General features: G+C 46.0%; 1 protein-coding gene across 3 annotated transcripts in view; it reads right to left on the minus strand.

Moving 5' to 3' along the window:
- Positions 1 to 4,189: 4,189 nt before the first annotated feature.
- The window catches only part of LOC142776003 (solute carrier organic anion transporter family member 4A1-like), an 80,527-nt gene continuing 65,514 nt past the window's right edge, over positions 4,190 to 19,202 (minus strand). Inside the window, exons 5-12 of one of the 3 annotated variants that reach the window (XM_075878704.1) lie at positions 18,733 to 18,854; positions 15,162 to 15,317; positions 13,220 to 13,309; positions 12,336 to 12,528; positions 9,068 to 9,227; positions 6,815 to 7,014; positions 5,602 to 5,666; positions 4,190 to 4,415 (exon numbers count right to left, since the gene is read on the minus strand). In XM_075878704.1, the coding sequence (XP_075734819.1) occupies positions 4,210 to 4,415; positions 5,602 to 5,666; positions 6,815 to 7,014; positions 9,068 to 9,227; positions 12,336 to 12,528; positions 13,220 to 13,309; positions 15,162 to 15,317; positions 18,733 to 18,854 (1,192 nt within the window). In that variant the 3' untranslated portion in view covers positions 4,190 to 4,209. The remainder of the gene's footprint in view (positions 4,416 to 5,601; positions 5,667 to 6,814; positions 7,015 to 9,067; positions 9,228 to 12,335; positions 12,529 to 13,219; positions 13,310 to 15,161; positions 15,318 to 18,732; positions 18,855 to 19,202) is intronic. The other 2 variants (XM_075878708.1, XM_075878715.1) reach the window with 2 other exon arrangements.

Raw genomic sequence — 19,202 nt, forward strand, 5'->3', positions numbered from 1 at the left:
CTTCCCATAGCGTATGAGGTGGTCCAAGCAGACGTCGCAGTGCGCTATATTCCTCAGCACCAAACTTTAGGAACACGCGCGAACCAGTGAAATAGAATAGGCTTCTATTTTTTTACACTTCTAAATACTTCTAGAGAAGTATATAGAAGTACAGAATACGGTCATTATATTGCCAGCCTATTTCCACTGCTGCCATAACCATGATTAGTTCCAGAACGTCCTTTTGTACGGCAAGTCTTCGCAACGCTCTACGTTTACTGCTGCAATGCAGCTTCATTTTTTACACATAAACGACTCAGGACCCCGCATCTTTGCACGAAGAATGCTGTTTCCAGGATGCGTCTTTTAAAGCAAATAGTTCACGGTAAGCTTCATTCTAGCGTCTAGTTGTCCAGAATGCAGTGACTAGACGGGGGAACATCGTTACGATAACTTTTTTTTTTGCGTGCGGGGACAATTCCCCGCACGCAAACGCAATCATTGTCAAAGCAGCGTCCAATATTGCAGCATGCAGTGTTGTCCCCCACGTATGTTCAACAAGGCGGTGCAACTCCAAGACAAGTAGTGTGTTAGGAAAGTCGATAGTTATGCTGATGCAGTCCATATAACCTCAACGCCGCTGACTCTTCCCTACGTAAGACTTCGCGTGGTCTGTGTACCCAATCTCGGTTACCGAGCAAAACACAAACGCTCGAAGAATGATTAATCACACTTCGCCGCTTGTTGACAGGCGCTGTGCAAAGTAGGCTTTGGCATTTGTGTTTCACTAACAGGCCGGTCGGTGTCGCCATCCAGAGTAGCGCCCGGCAACTAGCGCGCGAACAAAACCTGTCGATACTCGCGACGCCGTTTCTGGCGGTACTGAAACGCGCCACGTTCAAATTGCGAAATGGCGTGAAACGTGGACGGTAGTTTTTGCAACGAGACTGTTTATAGCCAGGACATGTTCGCCATCAATAGGCAGAGAAGCATGTGCACTATAAGAAAAAAAAAGTATGTGTGACCCCTCTCGGGTAGTCCCGACTTGCCATTTATATATCACTGTTTAAGGAGGCCTGTCAACGCTAAATAAAAGTACTCTCATAACAGAGGCACACGACTCTCAGATCAGAGTATAATAAACTTCAGATAGAGTTGGCAAGCCTCTATCAAAGAAAGTCATATACGTGGCAAGCCGAAACACTCATTAAAGAGTCAAATGAATTCGTTAATGGTGTTTGCCACAGAAACTGGGCAAACCTCCCCGCTAACTGTTGATCCATATAAAGGAGAAGAAAGAAAGGACTGCATGAGCAGCTAACACCAGCGCATTCGTCGCACAAACAGGGCAAGCTAACCACTGGTAATCGAGGAAGGCAACATAAGGTGGCAAACACCTTTTAGGCCACGCGCGAACGCTAAGCACACGCGGCAATTCAGACAAGATGACGCATCTCGCGCCAAGACGATCAATGCTGCTAAAATGAAAAAAAAAAAAATCAGCATATCCACGGAGTGAATGATGGAATGATGATGAGTGGGGCGCGAGTCGTCTGTCTGTCTGTCTGTGGATATGCTGTGCTGGCTACGCCGGAAGAATGAACTGCCCTAGACCATAAGGAGCTTCACCCCCATCTTTCCACCCTAGAAAAAAAAAACGCTCAAGGTTTGAAATTCTGCGTCACCTCTGTGTAGTGTGCTAAAAAGCTTCTCTGGTCATCCACCTTCACTGTTGGAATAGCTCACAAAATGTTCAAGATCTGCATTTGCCTCAGTGCAACTAATGGACATCTCGAAGTGCACATAAATGGTCAAAGAACTGGCCTTGAGATTAGTTAACACGCGACGCTTGGCCACCAACCAATTTTAATAGAGAGAGAAGAATAGAGTTTATTGTGGCCGAATGCAATGAGCGCCCAAGGTGGGTGGCCTCCTTATTCCACGTAGCCATGAGCCTTCGCCATCTCTCGAGCCCGTTGAACCGGACTTCGCACATTCTTCAGGTCTGGCTCTGGTGGCTTGGCCTCCAACTGCTCTTTGGTCAGCTTAGCGGTACTGTAGTTTTTATTGCATCGCCCGTACTGTCTGACACAATGCGCGGGAAATCAGGGTACTTGGAAATGTACGAGTGGATCAGTCGGTAAGACGCGCTGAAGCAGTGTACCATGAATGTGTTTGCGATTTCCTGAGGGTTACTGCATCTTCCTTAGTTAGGCTGGGTAAGGGGGCAGAAAAGTTCGTCAGCGTTGTCTGTAGTGCATCAAGATGTCACTGTACTTTTTGGGTACATCTTTCCATGACCTACTACACTCCTGACCTGTTCAGATAGCGGGGTTCCTATGGGAGCGCGTGTCCCCGCTCTCGTTCAATCGCTCGCCGTAGGTGGCGCTACCTATAACCTGTTCGTCTGCTACTGTGCGGCCGGCAGGAGGGCGACGGACTGATACCATGCGTCTGCTTCTGTGACAAACTGCCTATACGTGCACGAAGGACTTCAATTATGTCATTATACCCGACCGCCTGCCAGCCCTATATAGAGTGAACAGTTAATCGCCACATTTCGTTACCGGCGTAACGTTTCTAATTACCTTAAGTAAGCTTATACAGAAACGAACAAAGCTGTATGGGAAGATAGAGGTTTGAGATGAGAAATACATTTGACCAAATTCGGTCGCTAACTTCAGTGACACCCAGTGTTCAAGAGTTGTCCATCGCTAAACACACACACACACACACACACACACACACACACACACACACACACACACACACACACACAGAGAGACAAACTGTGGAGGCAGCACGTAAATATTTCATATCATTAATTTTTTTATGGATTTCGGCGGCATTTGTTGAGGCAGCCTTCGGGAAGGGTGCTCGAACCCCTCGCAACCCACCGCTACGCATTTTTACATAATTTACAGATTTCGTATATTTACTTTTTTCTTGTGTGCTATATTTAAATTTCTTGGCACTATTTGTGGAGCCTGCCATATTAGCCGCGGTACTTTAAAAAAGCTTTCATGTTTTTTAGCTCAGTGAATTAGCATAACACACGGAAATAAAGTTTACTAAAGCACCCTGGTGCTTCTTGCTAGCTTGCAACTCGTTCTGAATTGAAACGACTCTCAAAAACACAAGACTCACCTTTTCTTCCAATTGCCTCGATCCATTCTTCCCGTATGTCTGTGGCAGGAAACTCGTGAAAACTTACTTTACTTTGTTTGCCTTGTTCCGATTTGCAATATGGCACGCAGCAATACACCATACTTACATTTGAGGTGTCAGCTCATCTAAAAAAAAAAAAACTGCACGCGGCCACTATTAGAGCTGACTACTGCAGCTATCTGCCGTCTGCAAGTTTCTGCACACGACCTACTGTGTTTCTGCGTATCTTCTGCAATTTGTGTATGCGTATCGTCTGGAACCATCGTGATTCAGTGTGAACAATGAATGCCTAACAATAGTTTTTTTATCTCGTTGGACTACGTTTTCATTCAAGAAATATTTTCATAATAAATTTTCCTTCATTTGTAGAAAAGTTCCCGTCTGCTTGCCACTGTGACCCTTTGTGTGCTTTTTTTACGGTTCTATTTCTGCTTCAAACGTCCACACGAATGCAGCCAACTCTGACGAGGAATCATATCGCTTTATTTGCCATATTTTACACATTCATACACAATTCATGCACAATAAGAACGATTTGCACTGCCACAGCGATGGCTGAAGTAGACGACAGCGAACAGGTGCTGCCTAGCGCCACGCCGCTCGTAGGTGACGGCCCTAGCGGCAGAAGGTATGAACTAGAACGTGGGCGCTGGAAGAGGTGCTCTCTGGGCAGGTCAGGAGTGTAGTAGGTCATGCATCTTTCTTCCTCCTTAGTGCGTCCTGTGGGACGGCTAGGCTAACCCGATAACACGACAGCACTGTTAGTAGTTCAGCGCATATATTCACGAGTAGCCGATGTTACCCAGTGCTAACCAACACTCAGAATTACTTAGTTACCATAGGGCCAACGCAAGCCCTTATTTTTTTACAAGATTTACCGGCCTTCACAATAACTTAGCCAGCATATATCCAACGTTTACAAATTCTAGACGTAGATTATTTTGGGTAACAATACCCAATATTAACCATTGCTAGAAGTACACGGGTAAATACGGTATAGGCCAGCACAACGCAGTTTGCAAATGGCGAGCGATTCGGAAACTCTCGAGAAAGTCATTCGATTTATTCGTCATCGGGCACCGTAATGAGAGCGGCGCAAAACAGCATAATGGACAAGGTCTTGACGGGCACCAGGAACTCGAGCATACTGAGCGCCAGATGCTCGTTGTTGTAGAGGAGACAGGCACCGCGCTTTTGGCACGCCTCCTGCCACAGCAGACAGCTGCGGTCGATCACAGAGCCCAGCAACAACGGTGCCGGTATGTTGCCTGCAATGACACGTGTGTTGGAAGATTGAGTGACTCGGATAACGTTTGCGCTGACGCGGTGTAAGTATTGCTGCGTCTTGAGCGGGGTTGGCATCGCGTACTTGTACATACGGTAGCACTCTGAAGAGACGAGACATTTCTAGGACTCTGTAACAACTGCTTTTTTTCCGCTTTCTGTAATTGTACATCAACAGCCGTAAATCGCGGTCTACAGTGCTATCACATTGGACCCAAATTGCCTGATCTGATGAAAGCATAAAGTGTGCCGATATAAGACGTAACCAACGTCACGCGTCACGTCACATGCTGTGTCAAGACACCTGAAGCCATTATAACGTACTGTTTTGGCTCAAGTTATTCAAATGTTAAATTTTAGGCACGATATTGGCATTGCCCGACACAAATTACCACACAGTACGAGACGCCTTAAACTGTGAAGGAAAATAAAAACTCAAACCCAGTCTTCTGTGAGCATGACATCACTTCGATGACACTTTCACTGCGATTTTGCCTTTGGAAAACTGTAAAGCACTACGCACTAGGGCTTGCTCTCTCAACTACCCACATGGAAGCGCATCGGCTTTATGTTCCTAGTCTTGAATTTCCAGCGAATAGTCCGTTAAGTTATACCTCGTCACGCCAGCAAAAGCTGGACCGCTGTTTCAGCATTCCCTGTTACTGTATCGCGTGCTCTGAGCAGGCCTGACCTTTTTTTTATTTTAACTGCAGCCTTCACAAGACGCCTCATTTTTAATTACATTATGCTAAATGTCATTCATAATAACTATTTAGCTGTCCGGTCTAGAAACTTTTCCATCCCTACGAAAACGCATTGGCCGACAATCGGGGGGAACCTGCCCTTCATGATAGCGACTGCTTACGTATGAAGAGACAGTTCCCAGGAAAACGGCTGACCTCAGAGCCCGTGGCCGACGTGAGGACGCGGGCTTTGCTACAGTTCGTGAACGTGTAAAAAGTTCAGTCTCCAGACCTTTGCCTGCCCCTTGAAAAAAAGTAGGGATAATCAAGTCATTGCTTACAGTTATTACAGTGAGAGGCTGACATGCGACCGAATATAAAGATCTTATTTGCGCAGCAGTTCACAGGCAGCGAAGTAACGCTGCGTCACCTCCTTGCAGAATATACACGAGTGTGTTTTGCAAACATAACCGCTTCGTGTACGCACCAAAGAGGCGGACGCTGACCCACTTGACAGCGAGTCCCACAGCTCGTTCCTTCTCCTCGACGCAGCTGACGGGGAGGAAACGAAGAGGCAATCGTGAACAACGTTGAATTGATATCGCTGTACGCGCGTCTCTTGCTAGTTATTCAGCCTGATATAACACCCACATATAGTATCGTATCGCTAATTTAATATTGATTATATTGCATTTTCAATGCACGTAAAAGAAAAGTCATGCTCAATAGCCGTACAAATAGGAAAACTGCAGGAAAGTTTTGGCCCGTTTGTATAATTTACGCTTGCGTGTTACAGTTAACCGGAATAGTGCTGTACGGGAACAACGAGGTTGGCAGTGACATCTTATGACGCAGAGATTAACCAGGGGCGCGTAAGGTTTACAACGATTGGTAATTACAGCGACCTGAATGTTCTGCTCAAAAGTTGGCGTAAAGCATTGACAGTGAGATAATCAAATTCGCAGAGCCTTCATTTTCTTTCGACAAAACTACTAACACGACTGAAGAATTTTTAAAACTTTAGTAATAAAGAAGATACATCACTACGGGAAGAAATCTTAGTAGCAGATTGTAATTGTATTGAAATTGAATGAAAACCATGTTGCTATTCTAACAGGAAGCGGCTAGCATAAGCCGACTCAATAGTAGTGCGTTAGCCAGCACTATACGTAAATCGATCTAGGCATGTAGGAACAACAAAACTCGATGAAGTGTATTAACAAGGACCCTAAACGACGTAAGTTACATGACGTTTGATATTGTCGTCGAATTCGTCTACTTTATCATGATAATCGCAATACTCCTGTACAGAAAGTGCGTATACCTAGGGGCACAAGTTCCAACTACAGTATAGATGGCTATTTAAATTACTGCTTGTTAGGAAGAGGTCGCACGGGTCAGACTTCATCTTTTGAACTTCGCTTGTAATGAAGCGCGATAGGAGGTGACGTCAGCATGATGTCGATCCGTAGAACATTGTACAGCAGTAGATGCTGCTGTGAACCGCGTATCACGTAACGAAGAAGCACCGAAAGCACGCTACTCAGTCTATTATTTATGGGTAGAAAGGAGCAGCTGGGCGTCTTCTATCATCGGTGTCGAGTGAAACGTGATCTGTGGATTTGGTGTTCGGGACATCTGGTATGTGGATTGCGGCTCATCTGCGCGGAGCATTGTCAGTATCGGAAGCCACTGCTCACCGCATCATCATGGTGATGATAGGAGCAGCGCTGAAGAAACTGAAAAAGACGCAGATGAATATGGCGACCATGTAGGTAACCAGGAGGTTGCAGTTGGTCGAGCACTTCTCACGCTTCGCATCGAAGTCGTAGACTGTTTCGTTCATTGGAGCTCCAAGCGGTGTCGGCACGCAAGAGCAGTTCTTGTACACTTGGAGGTCCTGCGAGGTGGAACGCAAGAGGCCGCAGAAAGATCTGTGAAGCCCATTACATGTAACGACCATTGTTCAAAGACTTCGTTTCACCTGATGCGTACTATGCCCACTGAGCACCATAACGCATCGTGGTGATGGTGATTGATCGTGGTTCACTGCGCAAATTGAATGTTTTTCAATTTAAGCAACAGTTACATTGTACTTGTCATCCTGACAAGTTTAGAGCCCTTATAGTACCTTTGCTCAACAAATAAAAAGAACCCTGTGTTGCAAATGTTTTTTTTTTCAACCACACGTCAGCCCTATGCAGGCTCGACAAACATGTCAAGTGTCCCCTTATATAAACCAGAATTACTAATTAACCTTGGTTGCAGCCGTCGTCAACCACGTTTTTTTTTAAAATAGTGCAAACAATTGAAGACATAGAGTGGGCGGCTGGGAGAAAAAGACAGAGCTGAAAGTTTAACAATGCAACTGTTTTAGAGGCATGTGACTGATGAAACTGTACAGTGCAGTAAGGACATGGATCTTTACTATGCAAATACCGAAAGTAACGCACAATATATACATTGTATACTTTTCTTTGTGTATACTAGTTGTGCAGACAGCCCTGTAGCACTATGTGCCAGTGGTATACCGTACGCTGTCGTCCGGCGTCCATAACTCCCATCGGGTCCACCAAGAAAGCTGCCATTGTAAAGCAAATCGATTACTCATAGCCTTCACACTAAGACGGAATGACTTTCGAGCACTCATGAACTGCTGAGATACATCTTGCATCTTGCCGCCTTATTTCACGAGCATAGCCATTGCTGCTTTCGCGCCATAAAACCCAACCTGCCAGAGCGTTAGCAGCAAGGGTGACCACGTGCTTTGCGGCGAAATGGCAACAAAAGAAATGTATGATGCGTTTGGAGGGCCAACTTGAAAAAAAAAATATTTTAATCTTAAGAACAAAAAAAAAAGGTTTGATTAGTCTTTCTTCAATTCTTAGAAATGAAGAGATATATCAACACATCCTCAGAATTTTTACTCGGACCACGTCAGTACGAAAACTACGGTCAAATATGCCACGAATCACATTTTTTTCTGATTTCATTATTTTATCAGGAACGTTTGAAGTCCGTTGCAGCCCGAAACATTTTCATACAAAAATAAACTTTCCTGAAAACCATATTAATATATTAAGATTGCCTGGGGGAAGTTCGGGTTAGTCGAAAAAAAATCACAAACGATGAATAATTTTGTTTTGAATATACGTATACAGGCAGCTACACGCCAAATCTTCACAATTGTTAAATACGCATAAATTGATTTTACACGCATTTTTTTGATTACGCACAGTTTAACACGAGCAAGGGGAAGTTTGAGGGGGTGGCACGATCTCGAAAACTTTGTTCAAGCAAAAGCGTTTCACCGGAATACCCCGTAGAGTATACAAAAAAAATATAAATTTTATCAGCAAAATCTGCTATGCGCGAGCGCCGCCACCATGTCTGGAACCCTGGGATGGAATGACCGAGTTACATCATTCTCCATTGAAATCCGCGTACTCAATTTGTAAGTGTGAATACACTTTATAAGCGACCCCAAACCATCCACCGCCGTCGGCGGCGTCCGCAGTCTTCTCTCTATCTTTAAAAGAAAGAGGACTTGGCGGGCCGCAGCGCGACGCTCTACCGAATAAGCCATGGACGCGACGCTGATAGTCCCCCTCCCCCTTCGCTCGCTCCTCCGCTCTCCTCGCTCGCTGCAGCTGCGCGCGCACCCCTCTTTCTCACGCGCCCGCCTTCTCTCTCAGTCTCCCGTCGAGAGCGGGTCGTGCGATGAATGTCCCGGAGGCAACGCTACCATCTGGATATAAGGCGCGTTACTGACACCGATATCAGCGTCGCCAACGGATTTTAACTTTACTCCCCCTCATAGCATCACCCCGTGCATTCGCACTTAACCATGTTCACCCTCGGGGAAATGCTTGGGAGTTTTTTTTTTCGTATTTACGGTTGGTTCATACTGGCATTCAGACAACGCTGTCGAATTCGAAGCGGCGTATACTTACCCCAGATGGGTCGTACGGGTGCGGCATGATCTCTTTGGCGACGCAGCCGGCGTAGCAAGGCGACGCGTAGACGACGTTCTCGACAGAGCATACGGGGTCCAGCAGCGTCGTCTCGCAGTGGCAGTTCTCGTTGCACTCACTGGTGAAGTCGACGCTGCGGCTGCGCGCGAGCACAAAGCTTTCTCAGCGAAACAGTGGCGTTCGCGACGTAAGGCACCCGCCAACATACTCGCCAACGCAACTTCCCATGCTACAGATGGCTTTTCAGAACTGTAGCAACGCGTGACCGCTCAGCGACGAAACAAACAGCGTAATACTGTGAATTGGTGAAGTAGAACACCCACGCCGCTGTCACACATTGAAACGTGTCGCGTGAGCTTACCAGCTATAGCTCTACCACGCAAATAATGGACTTTTTTTTAAACTTGCCGTGCATGTAAGTTGAATAGTGAGAAACATATGCTAACATGCTTTAGCTTTTCATTGCTTGTTAATAATGCAGGTCCCGTTGTTCGGCGTATTACATGCATGCCATTGTAGTAGTGGAATAATAAACTGTTTGAATGTTAGCGCTCAGCCTGCATAGAATCTTGTCTTCCCTTCTGCACCTACTTTTGTTTCATCATACTCCGAGTTGCACTAAATACCAAGGACGCTATAGCGCCATAATTTAGCGTGAATGCGAGGGGTTGGTCGCTCGCTGGATTCCGTGCCGACCGGTTGTGCGCCCGCGTGCTCCGCGCGCTTGCGACCTTCGGCGTCACCGTAGCTCTGGCCGACTGGGCTCGCCCTACGTCACCTCCTGCCGCCGACGGCCTTCGACGACAGTGAAGCTCTGACTTACTGGACCTGCTCTACGCCATCTACAGACGCCGACAACATCTCTCGCAAGTGTACCCCGTCCTCGGACTCCAGTGACCGTGCTTCCGTCTTTCCTGTCTCTCCTATCCCCTCAGTTTGTTGTTGCTTCTTCTTCCTCTTTTCTTTACCTTTACTTCTACCTTTTTTATCCCTACTCACCCCCATCCCTTGTGAGCCCTGTGGTGGTGTCGCTCACTGAAGCAGACAATAACGGGGCTCACTTTTCTCTTCCTTTCTCTATCTCAAGAACCACTACGCGTGAATGCGGGACCAGTTAATGACATCTTTGGCTGGTAGTTTCGCAACTCTCCGGGGCGCTATCGCGAACGGCATCTTGTTCGGCTTGTTAAAAGACAGCGCACGCATATATATAGCGTTCGGCTGGTACTTTTCGATTGCTCTGCTCCTCCGTCGAGTGCTCTCAGCTGCTCTCAGCCGTTCGGACATGGAAGTGCGAGCGCTTCCGGTGTCACGTGATCACAAACAGCACTGCCATCACGGTGGCGTCACATCCAATGATCGCGTCGTCTGGTTTTCACATGTGACATTTTGTGAACGTGTCAAAAAGAGCGTGATTGAACGCCGAGTTCACACCATTCCCTTTGTCGACTCACTCAGACGCTGCAGCGGCGAAAGAGACGACAACAGTAACGACTTCAGTCCTGCCTGTCACCAGCAGTTCGTGTAGTTCAGCGGTCGGCAACCTGCAGCCCTAGTCATAACGACACCCCCCCCTCTTTTATTTTACTGAAGTAGAAAATAAACGAAGGAGTTTTTGTCACCGTTACTTGGCGACGGTTACCCCTTTCCACTTGACCCCCCTGCGTTTGTACCTTTCTGAAAGTCGACATGGCAGTTTTGACCTCAAAGGGGAGTTAGATAGAAACAAAGGAAGATCACTCCCAGTTCACAAATTACCCTATCTTCACACTTAACCAGATAACGTCCTCACTTCCCCTTTGTATTATTTTCTTGGCACCACACAGAAACAAACAGGGGGGGGGGGAATGAAAGATCTTTGGTGAAAATAATAAGTCAAAGAACGACCTTCGCGCAAAAAAAGAAATGGAAACCCGTGCCCGACATTCTTGCAAACGTTAAAGCTATTGAGCTGCAACTTGACGGTTTTCAAAAGCAGGCAAGCCTAATCATTGTCACCTTGCTGCAAAGAGTTGGGGAAGACACGAGCGCACTACATACATCTCACAGAAAAACTATGTCAGACATAACGAGATTTATAGATTAAGTTCAAAGTTGGGTTCTCTGATTTTCAAGAAAAACCCAGTAGCACCCGATTCTTTCAGAATTTTTCTAAAGTGAGAATGCGTACCCATCGGAAGTGTCTGATCTGCAAACAGATGATGAACTCGAAAGACACATTTGATGCGAAAAACACTGAGCTTTTACGCTTGCCTCCCAGAGTCAATGTTTTTAACACTGAAGTAACAAGCTGCAGCCATAATAACAGTGCACGGCAGTACACAATTCTGCGATCAAATTTTCTCGACAATTAGGTTCATCAATCAAACTTGTGTTTCCGACTAACCGATGAAGGGCCTCACATAAGTCTGCGTCTTTCGATGAGCAACCTGAATGTAGGTATTTGTGAGTTGGCTAAGAATGTTCAGCTCCAAAAATCGCGCTGAAAGAGCTTTCTTGTTTTTAGCTTGTGACTGATGTTTGTAATTGAAATCTTGTGGCATGCGCGGAATTTTCACCTGCAAAATTCTCTAACCCCCCCCCCCCCCCCCCCTTTACCATGGTGTCGCCTTCAATCAACTCAGCCCCTCAAAAGGTGACTAACTCCTGGCCTAGTTGAACATTCTCTCCTTGCATCGAAGCGGCCACATTCTGTCATGACAGTGTGGGGTGCTCCAGCTAGGCTTCGGCATGGCTTTGACCGGAAATAGCATTTTTGCTGCAATCACGTAGTTTCTTCACTAGCGGCTTTCCTCTGACAACGAGTTTCACGTTCGGTTCATGCGTTTATGCTTGACCTCAGAGTGCGAGCAAGACCAGATCAGTACTCCTTTGAGTCAAAAGAGACCAATCGAAGATGTCATAAGGGTTGAATTAAGCAAGTTTCAGTTCGCGAGCGCTCTTTTTTTTATTGGCCAGAAATCTGGCAGATGCGTCTGTATATTAATTTTATGGCTGATGTGCTGTTGTTATACGCCACCTTTCCTTCTTCAAGCCTGCCAGTCAACGAATGCGTGATAACAGTAAAAGAAAAGGGCAGTGGAATATCGTATACATGGCAGTATACAAACAAAGAATAGATCTGTACACAAGGAGATTGACTAATTCTTAAACCGTCTGGTTACTGCGACTGGCGACCAGCACAAGTTCTACCAGTGTTCGTTTACGGTATAGGCCGCCTATGAGCTGAGTATTCTAGGGCACTGACTTGTTGCTCCAAATTTCCCCGTGGAAGTACTGTGGGTTCGGACAGTGCAGAATGAATATCCACATGCAGAGCCAGGGAATTATGCTCGTGGCACAGCACATCTTCAGCATGGCGCGAACGGTCAAGTCCAGCTTGGATACCAGGCCACCTCCGATCACTGTGCCGCCGACGCCTGCCGGAATCAGTATGCTGCCTGCAACGACAATTTACCTTAAAGTTAGGGAACCTTACCAGTTGACATGGATGTTTGACGGCGCATAGACCAAGGTCGGCGAAAAAAATAAAAAGGAGAAAAACACACACGCAGCATTGAGCACAAAAAAGCAGCCTAATTAACAACGTTTGCTTGCCTCGAGGTAATGTGATCGAATCCAGGCCACGGCAGCCACACTTAGATGGAAGCGAAATGTTTGAAATCCGTGGATTTAGATGTAGGTGCACATGAAAGGACCTCAGTTGGTCGAAATTTCCTGAATTCACCACGGCGTCCCGCATAATCGTATTGCAGTTTCAAGACTTAAAACGCCAATCATAATTAACAATTATTATTTATAGCTAATCTCGGTGATTTGTCCATAGCCTTTCGGATTAGATAATTAAGTTCCCTTTCACGCATGCAATAGCGTATACCTGTTGTGCGCTTTTTCTCATAAGCGACGTCAATGAAAACACGACTCTTAAAGGAGTTTTCATGATGTTTTAAAGCCCTAAAACAAAATAGTAAACAATAATTTTTGGTTCAATCCTTTTGAACTGGCGATAGCTATTTTAATGTTACTGCTTCGGCCGAAAGAATTGGAGCACATCACACCTGATGACGCTTAGGAGATTGGCCAGCCATGTTGTTTCAAATAAGTAGAAGAGGAAACACTGAAACGTCTTACCCAGAGTAGCGGCCGTTCTGGAAGGTGTCATAGCAAATTCGGCCTCGAAGAACTTCACGGAAAAGGCACCAACGGCCGTGCAGATCATTGCTAAAGAAAATAAGAAAAAAATAGCAAAGCGTTCGATAAACTTCACGAGATTCAGGAGAAAACACTCATCTACCAAATCACTTTATACTACTAACTCCTCGCAAGAATAAAGATGAGCGTATACATGAACAGCAACAGTCATACATTTCTGAGTTCATAAAGCGTAACAAGCTTCTAGTGCCATTATATACACTGCTTAAACGTAAGCTTCTTTGTTCACAAGCCACGGTTGTTCATTCTTATCGTGCTCGACTGCTGACCCGAACAACACGGAATCGGAAGCGGTGGCCGTGTCTGAATGAATACGAAAGATTCAGCTGCACGTAAAGAACCACAGGCGTTTGAAATTTCCGGAGCCCTCATCTATGCAGTCACTCAGAAGCGCCTTGTGGTTTTAGGACATGCAACCCCAACAGTTGTTTCTTTTTTCGGGACACTTCGTGCATGCAACTGAATTTCTGACGTCTCTGGAGGTTGGTACTACGCGAGTGTTGTAAGTGTCTTCGTATCTACATGCGCATACTTGATTTTAATATACTGCTGCGACCAGGTTTCACCGGCTAAAGCGATAACACACGTCATCTTTCGGCGCAGGCCGTGCCTGGATGTATGGTAATTCACAGTGATTTCGAACGTTCTAACTAAACTGTGCACACACAAAAAAAAAAGAATTCGGGACGTTATGGAACATACGTGAGCATCAGTGATAACGCTATACAACTGTACAATTATTAATTCACAAGACCGAAGACTGCCTCAATCAGTTTTTTTTTCTTGGCTTCTGTTCTATCACGCCTCAAAGAACATATGGCTCGTAAAGTCATCAAGACGTCAAATCATGACAACGTCGGACTATCAGATATATTTTATAGCATTGCCTGCTATAAACTAACTGTACTTGCAGCCCAGAGAAACTTTACCTGCTAGCTTTTTCACCTTATCTGCCACTGCTGCTTCCCTGCGTTGCTGGAGTTTATCGAAGCCACCTACCCCGCCGAGCGTCCTCTAATACCACCGTCATTGCTAGGCCAACGACTTACCAGGTGAAACTGGAGACGACGCGAACTAGACACAAAGACAAAATAAGGCAAGCTGAAGACAAACACACAGCGCTTCTCATCTTTTGTCATTGTGTCGATTTCGCGCTGGAACAAATTGCTTCTGGTGATCTACCAACAAGGCCGCTTTCAGACTCTCAAGACAGATGTCGCTGTTTCGCAGGGATATCTTCATTTATTTCTAGCCCTTTTCTTTGCGCTGAACGGTTGCGGTGTCCTCACGTAAGAGCACAGTTACGACACCGCATAAAACCCACTTTTCTTCTTTCCCTAAAACAAGCTGAAAAATTACCTGACCCAACTTCTTTTGCACGCACGTGGTCAAGGTCTGTAGTGATTAGCGATGGTTCTACTGCTCTTCTACAAACCGAGAAATCGATCCTAATTGTGCTTTTGACCTTCAAATTGATCTTGCTTCTGCTTTTGGCCTTCAAGCTGTATAAGCCAACGGTGATTTCCTCCTGCTCCTCATCACATGTACGTCGTCATAGCAACGGACATGGGCAGTGGTGTCGCTTTGTTATCTCCCACGCATCCTTCTTTAATGTCGACGAGCTCCTCGAGGCATCAAGTACTGGCACGCGACTTCCGCGCCGGCAACACAAAGCGAAATGGGGTAGTTGTTCGGGGGTAGTTGCTGCAATTGCAGGACAAGTTTAATTTGACTGCGTTTGACCACGGCAATTTTTTTTCGCTGAATTAATTCCCTACAGTGCACACCACCGAACGCCTGCCCCCTACCACCATTACCTTTTCCTTGCCGCGTTCTCGCATGTTGACTTATGCGCTCTCACCTTCGGTGACCGATGCCAGCGTGATCAAGACGAACGGAACGTTCATGAGGATCGCCATGATGGAGCGCGGCAGCTGACTCACGTACTGGCCGTAGGTGCTCTCATTGGCGCTCTTGCTGGAGTGCAGTCGGCGCACCATCCGACATTCGTAGTACGCTGCGTATACGTCGTGCAATGGGAGGCGCTTGTGAGGCTTATCCACACATCTGAATTCACACCGGTCACGTGACTGTTAGCGACTGGCAATCGAAAAGTTACTAAAGGTGACCGATATTCACACCCACGCATGACTTGTATTCGTCACAGAAAAGAATTCACGTCCGCTGGCTTTGCCATTGGTCATTAAAAAAGTACTGGCACAAATTTTCAAAATTTTTTGATTGTACCTACAAATAAAAGTACAGGTGTCGAGAGTGAGTGGGATAGTATTGTGGTGCCTGGATATATGCATCGAGTATATGTTACCATCGATACCCCAGAAAAAAAAAAAAAAACTTTCTGTTTTAGTTAGCGGGGGCGGCATCTCAGTGACGTGTCGTGACGTCACGGGGAGACAGCAACTGGCGGCGTATTAGTGCCTAATCTGGCATTTGCTCGTGGTTCACGCAAACAACGATTAGCAAATGGTCGTCCGGTGACCCTGACAGTTATTAATTATATTTAGGCTGTCTGTAGAACGCAGAGCTCGGCAACTGTCTTGACTCGTCAGAATGATTGCTATTGCAGTGTAGCTGACTTGCAGATGCTAAGCGTCGAAAACTTTAAAATGCAAGTAAACATTTTGCACGTGTTGTCTTAATTAGGTGTTTAGAGAGCATTTCGACGGCATATCAAGGAAATGAAAAAGGTATTTTGTGATGTCTTGAAATCGTGTCAGTGTACACCTCTAAAGTAAGCGGACGTCTAGCTCTTGTTCTTGAGAGTGTGATTAGTTCAGAGCATTCGGCTGCAGTCATGCGACTGAAAAATCGACCAGAGAGTGTCTGAGTCAAAGCGTGACGAAGTGGCCATTTGGGACCAGTCGCTTTGCGAGTAACCTGGTCGCGCGATCGGCGATATAGTCGCAAGTGTGAACGAGCTGATACGCCTTCTTTGTCACGAAACTTTGTCACGTGGGACGTGCGCGCTGTTTAACCGATGACCGGGCGAGTCATATCCACTCGGCAAATGATTTCGTTAATGTCAATGCCTCCCTTGAAATGTTGCTCATAATACTTGGCTGCGAAAAATACCCCGCTGTGCATTTTCGCAGCCAACAAACAAACGAGCAAATGCCAATGTATGCGTAAACATAAATGCAGTAGCCTAATGCACTGTCAATGTACTTTTTTTGCAAAGTTTGGTCATTATTATTTTAGTACTGATATCATCATAATTCATGCTGGAGGTATATACGCCTAGAGAACTTCCTGGCTACGTGTAAGCTGAAATCGGCGGCATATATTAAGTACAATGATTTTAGTTAGAAATTGTTCATCTCGGCTCTTGGAGCAAATTGCGTCTATTCCTGTAAGTAATCTAGCCCAAAGACAAGGATTTTGCCGTCTGCCGCACAGGCGTTTGCTTCTTCGGCAGCGTTCGGAGAAACACCTAGTATTGTCCTCTTGTAATACGACGCGTTTCGCATGTACTTAGCTAGTTCAACTGATTACTCTTAAGTTATCAGATCATAGATATTAATATCTCGATTTTGAGTTATCAGATAATAGATATTGTTATCACGAATAGTGAATTAGGTTAACCTAAAATAAATAATTTAACAATTGGGTCTTAGCAGCCATTTAGCCTCTCACTAAAAGTCGTTAAATACCTCCGTTTTATGAGACGGCCAGGGATAAAGACTCTAGGAGCCGTGACATATTTGCAGAAAACAAAAGAACCTCTTGCGAGTTACCACCATGAATTTATTCCCACTCCTCATATTTCTGGACAGAACGAGCGTTCGTAAAGAAACTTTAGAACGCCGCACGAACGCTTTTAGTCACGATGACGGGTCAACGGTGCCCTACAGCCATTACTGGCATAAGTTCCACATGCATCGCCACGAAGCTTAGATGAAAACTCATATGCTGGCGGTATTGTTTCTATTAGCAGGGGCATGATGACGGATCCATACAATATTGCCACGATGATTGCGGCGGGCTATTTGAACGTGGCCAACCGTCAAAGAGGCCCTCTAACGTTTGAAAACATCGCAGCCGACTGCATAAGGGCCAAACCTCATAAGCGCGAAAATGCACGCGACAGCGACGAGCGACGCTATGAGCGACGAAACAGGGCGTTCGCGCGACGTGTCGCGTGCTCGTTTTCGCGCGATCGCTCGGTTCTCCAGATTTGGAAACCGTTGCTCATCGCCCGGAAGTGCTGGGCTCAAGCAGCCAATAGCGAAATACCGGAAAAGACAAAGACTACATAGGTGCACGTGACCCTGCCCGAGTCACGTATGCGCAATAAGAAATAACGCAATGTTTATTACGCATGTGCATATAAAAAAGTGCTGCAAGGCAATAATAAACACTTTCCGTTTCATTACACAAGAATATATCTTATTTTTAAATTGCATATCACTCGCTACGCGGTTTTCTTGGTGCGAGTAGACGGCCTCATGCCAGCAACAGTGGAATTCGCTCACCGAAGCTGTCGCGTGAATGAGGTTTGCCTGCGCTAGCGACTGATCGCGCGAAGCCGATCTACGTCGCGTCGCTTGTCGCTGTCGCGTGCATTTTCGCGCTTATGAGGTTTGGCCTTAACTCGTAGTGGCGCTCGCCATAACTACTACTAGCGGAAATGACGCCGGAAGGTTGCCGTCATATGATTGGATAAATGTAACGGTAAATGTGATTGCGGCATTGCATCAAAATATGAATTACTATTGCATTTACTTCTTCATTAGCATGATTTTTCACTCAAAGCGACAGAGGATAAAGCTCTCCGACTTTTCCAGCTTGAAAACTGCAAGGCTGGTCAAAGAATGCGCCGAACGTCATGTGCTGAAGGAAACGCACTGGCGACGCTCCGGGCGCCGTTATTTCAAAAAAAAAAAAAAATAAACGAAAAAAATGTGAGCGCATTGATATATATTTATCATTGCAAAAAAAAAAAAGATCAGTAAAGCTACAAAAAATAATAGAAGCGTCCGCGAGCTGACTCGTTTCGCACATGTCGTTGCCTCTTCAAGTACCACATTGTCACCATCGCAACGGCGTCCTTAATACGCTGGACGTAACAGGCAATATTTCATGCGAGCTTCCTGTACGGTAGGGTTTTCAGTTCATTTCATTGGGCAGCCTTCCGACGTCAGAGGGCGAGGGAAACGTGGTAAGGTGAACACGCGAAAATAGAGCTGAGGGTAAGCATCCATTTCATTGTATTTGGTATTTCTATACGCTGAATAACTTTGCAATGCGTGGCCTTATCGCTGCCATTCTTGCGGCAATTATCTCTTAATACGTCTTTGTACGCAACCAGCTAGAAAAACATGTAAATCTACGAAGTCGTGAAAAGTGTTAGAGGGCCATTTTAAGGAGTACAATAGAAAGGCGTCGCATCATACGGCGTGACGTGTGCTTACATGGCAGATGCTTTGGAAAAGCGGCCATGGGTATGCTCACGATGCCGCCCATCACAGCCGCGACCAAGAATCCAACCCACCAAGCACCGACCCACACCGAACTCTGAGTTGTCAGACCAAGGCTGCATAGAAGGAAGAGGGAAGCGCGTTAAATGTGTGACTGTACGGCACGTTTAGAGAGCAGTCAAAGCTGTAAATGGACGCTATAATCACTTAACAAACGCTGGGTGACACAGGCACTTTTCCAAACGTACGCGATATTCATGGCACACCGGCAAAACATTGATGCGAGATGCATCTTACACAGATGTATAGCAGTCGGGCACAACTTTACAGGTCAGTGGCATTTCCTCCTCAAAGGCGGATGCACACAAGCCGGCACCAATAGGCAGGCACTACGGACTGACGTCATGAGCCGAACTGACGGCGACGCTGCCTTCGGACAGTTAACATTGCCGAGTCCAGGAGCA

This window comes from Rhipicephalus microplus, chromosome 2 (genome assembly GCF_043290135.1).
Source record: "Rhipicephalus microplus isolate Deutch F79 chromosome 2, USDA_Rmic, whole genome shotgun sequence".
Taxonomy (NCBI): Eukaryota; Metazoa; Arthropoda; class Arachnida; order Ixodida; family Ixodidae; genus Rhipicephalus; species Rhipicephalus microplus.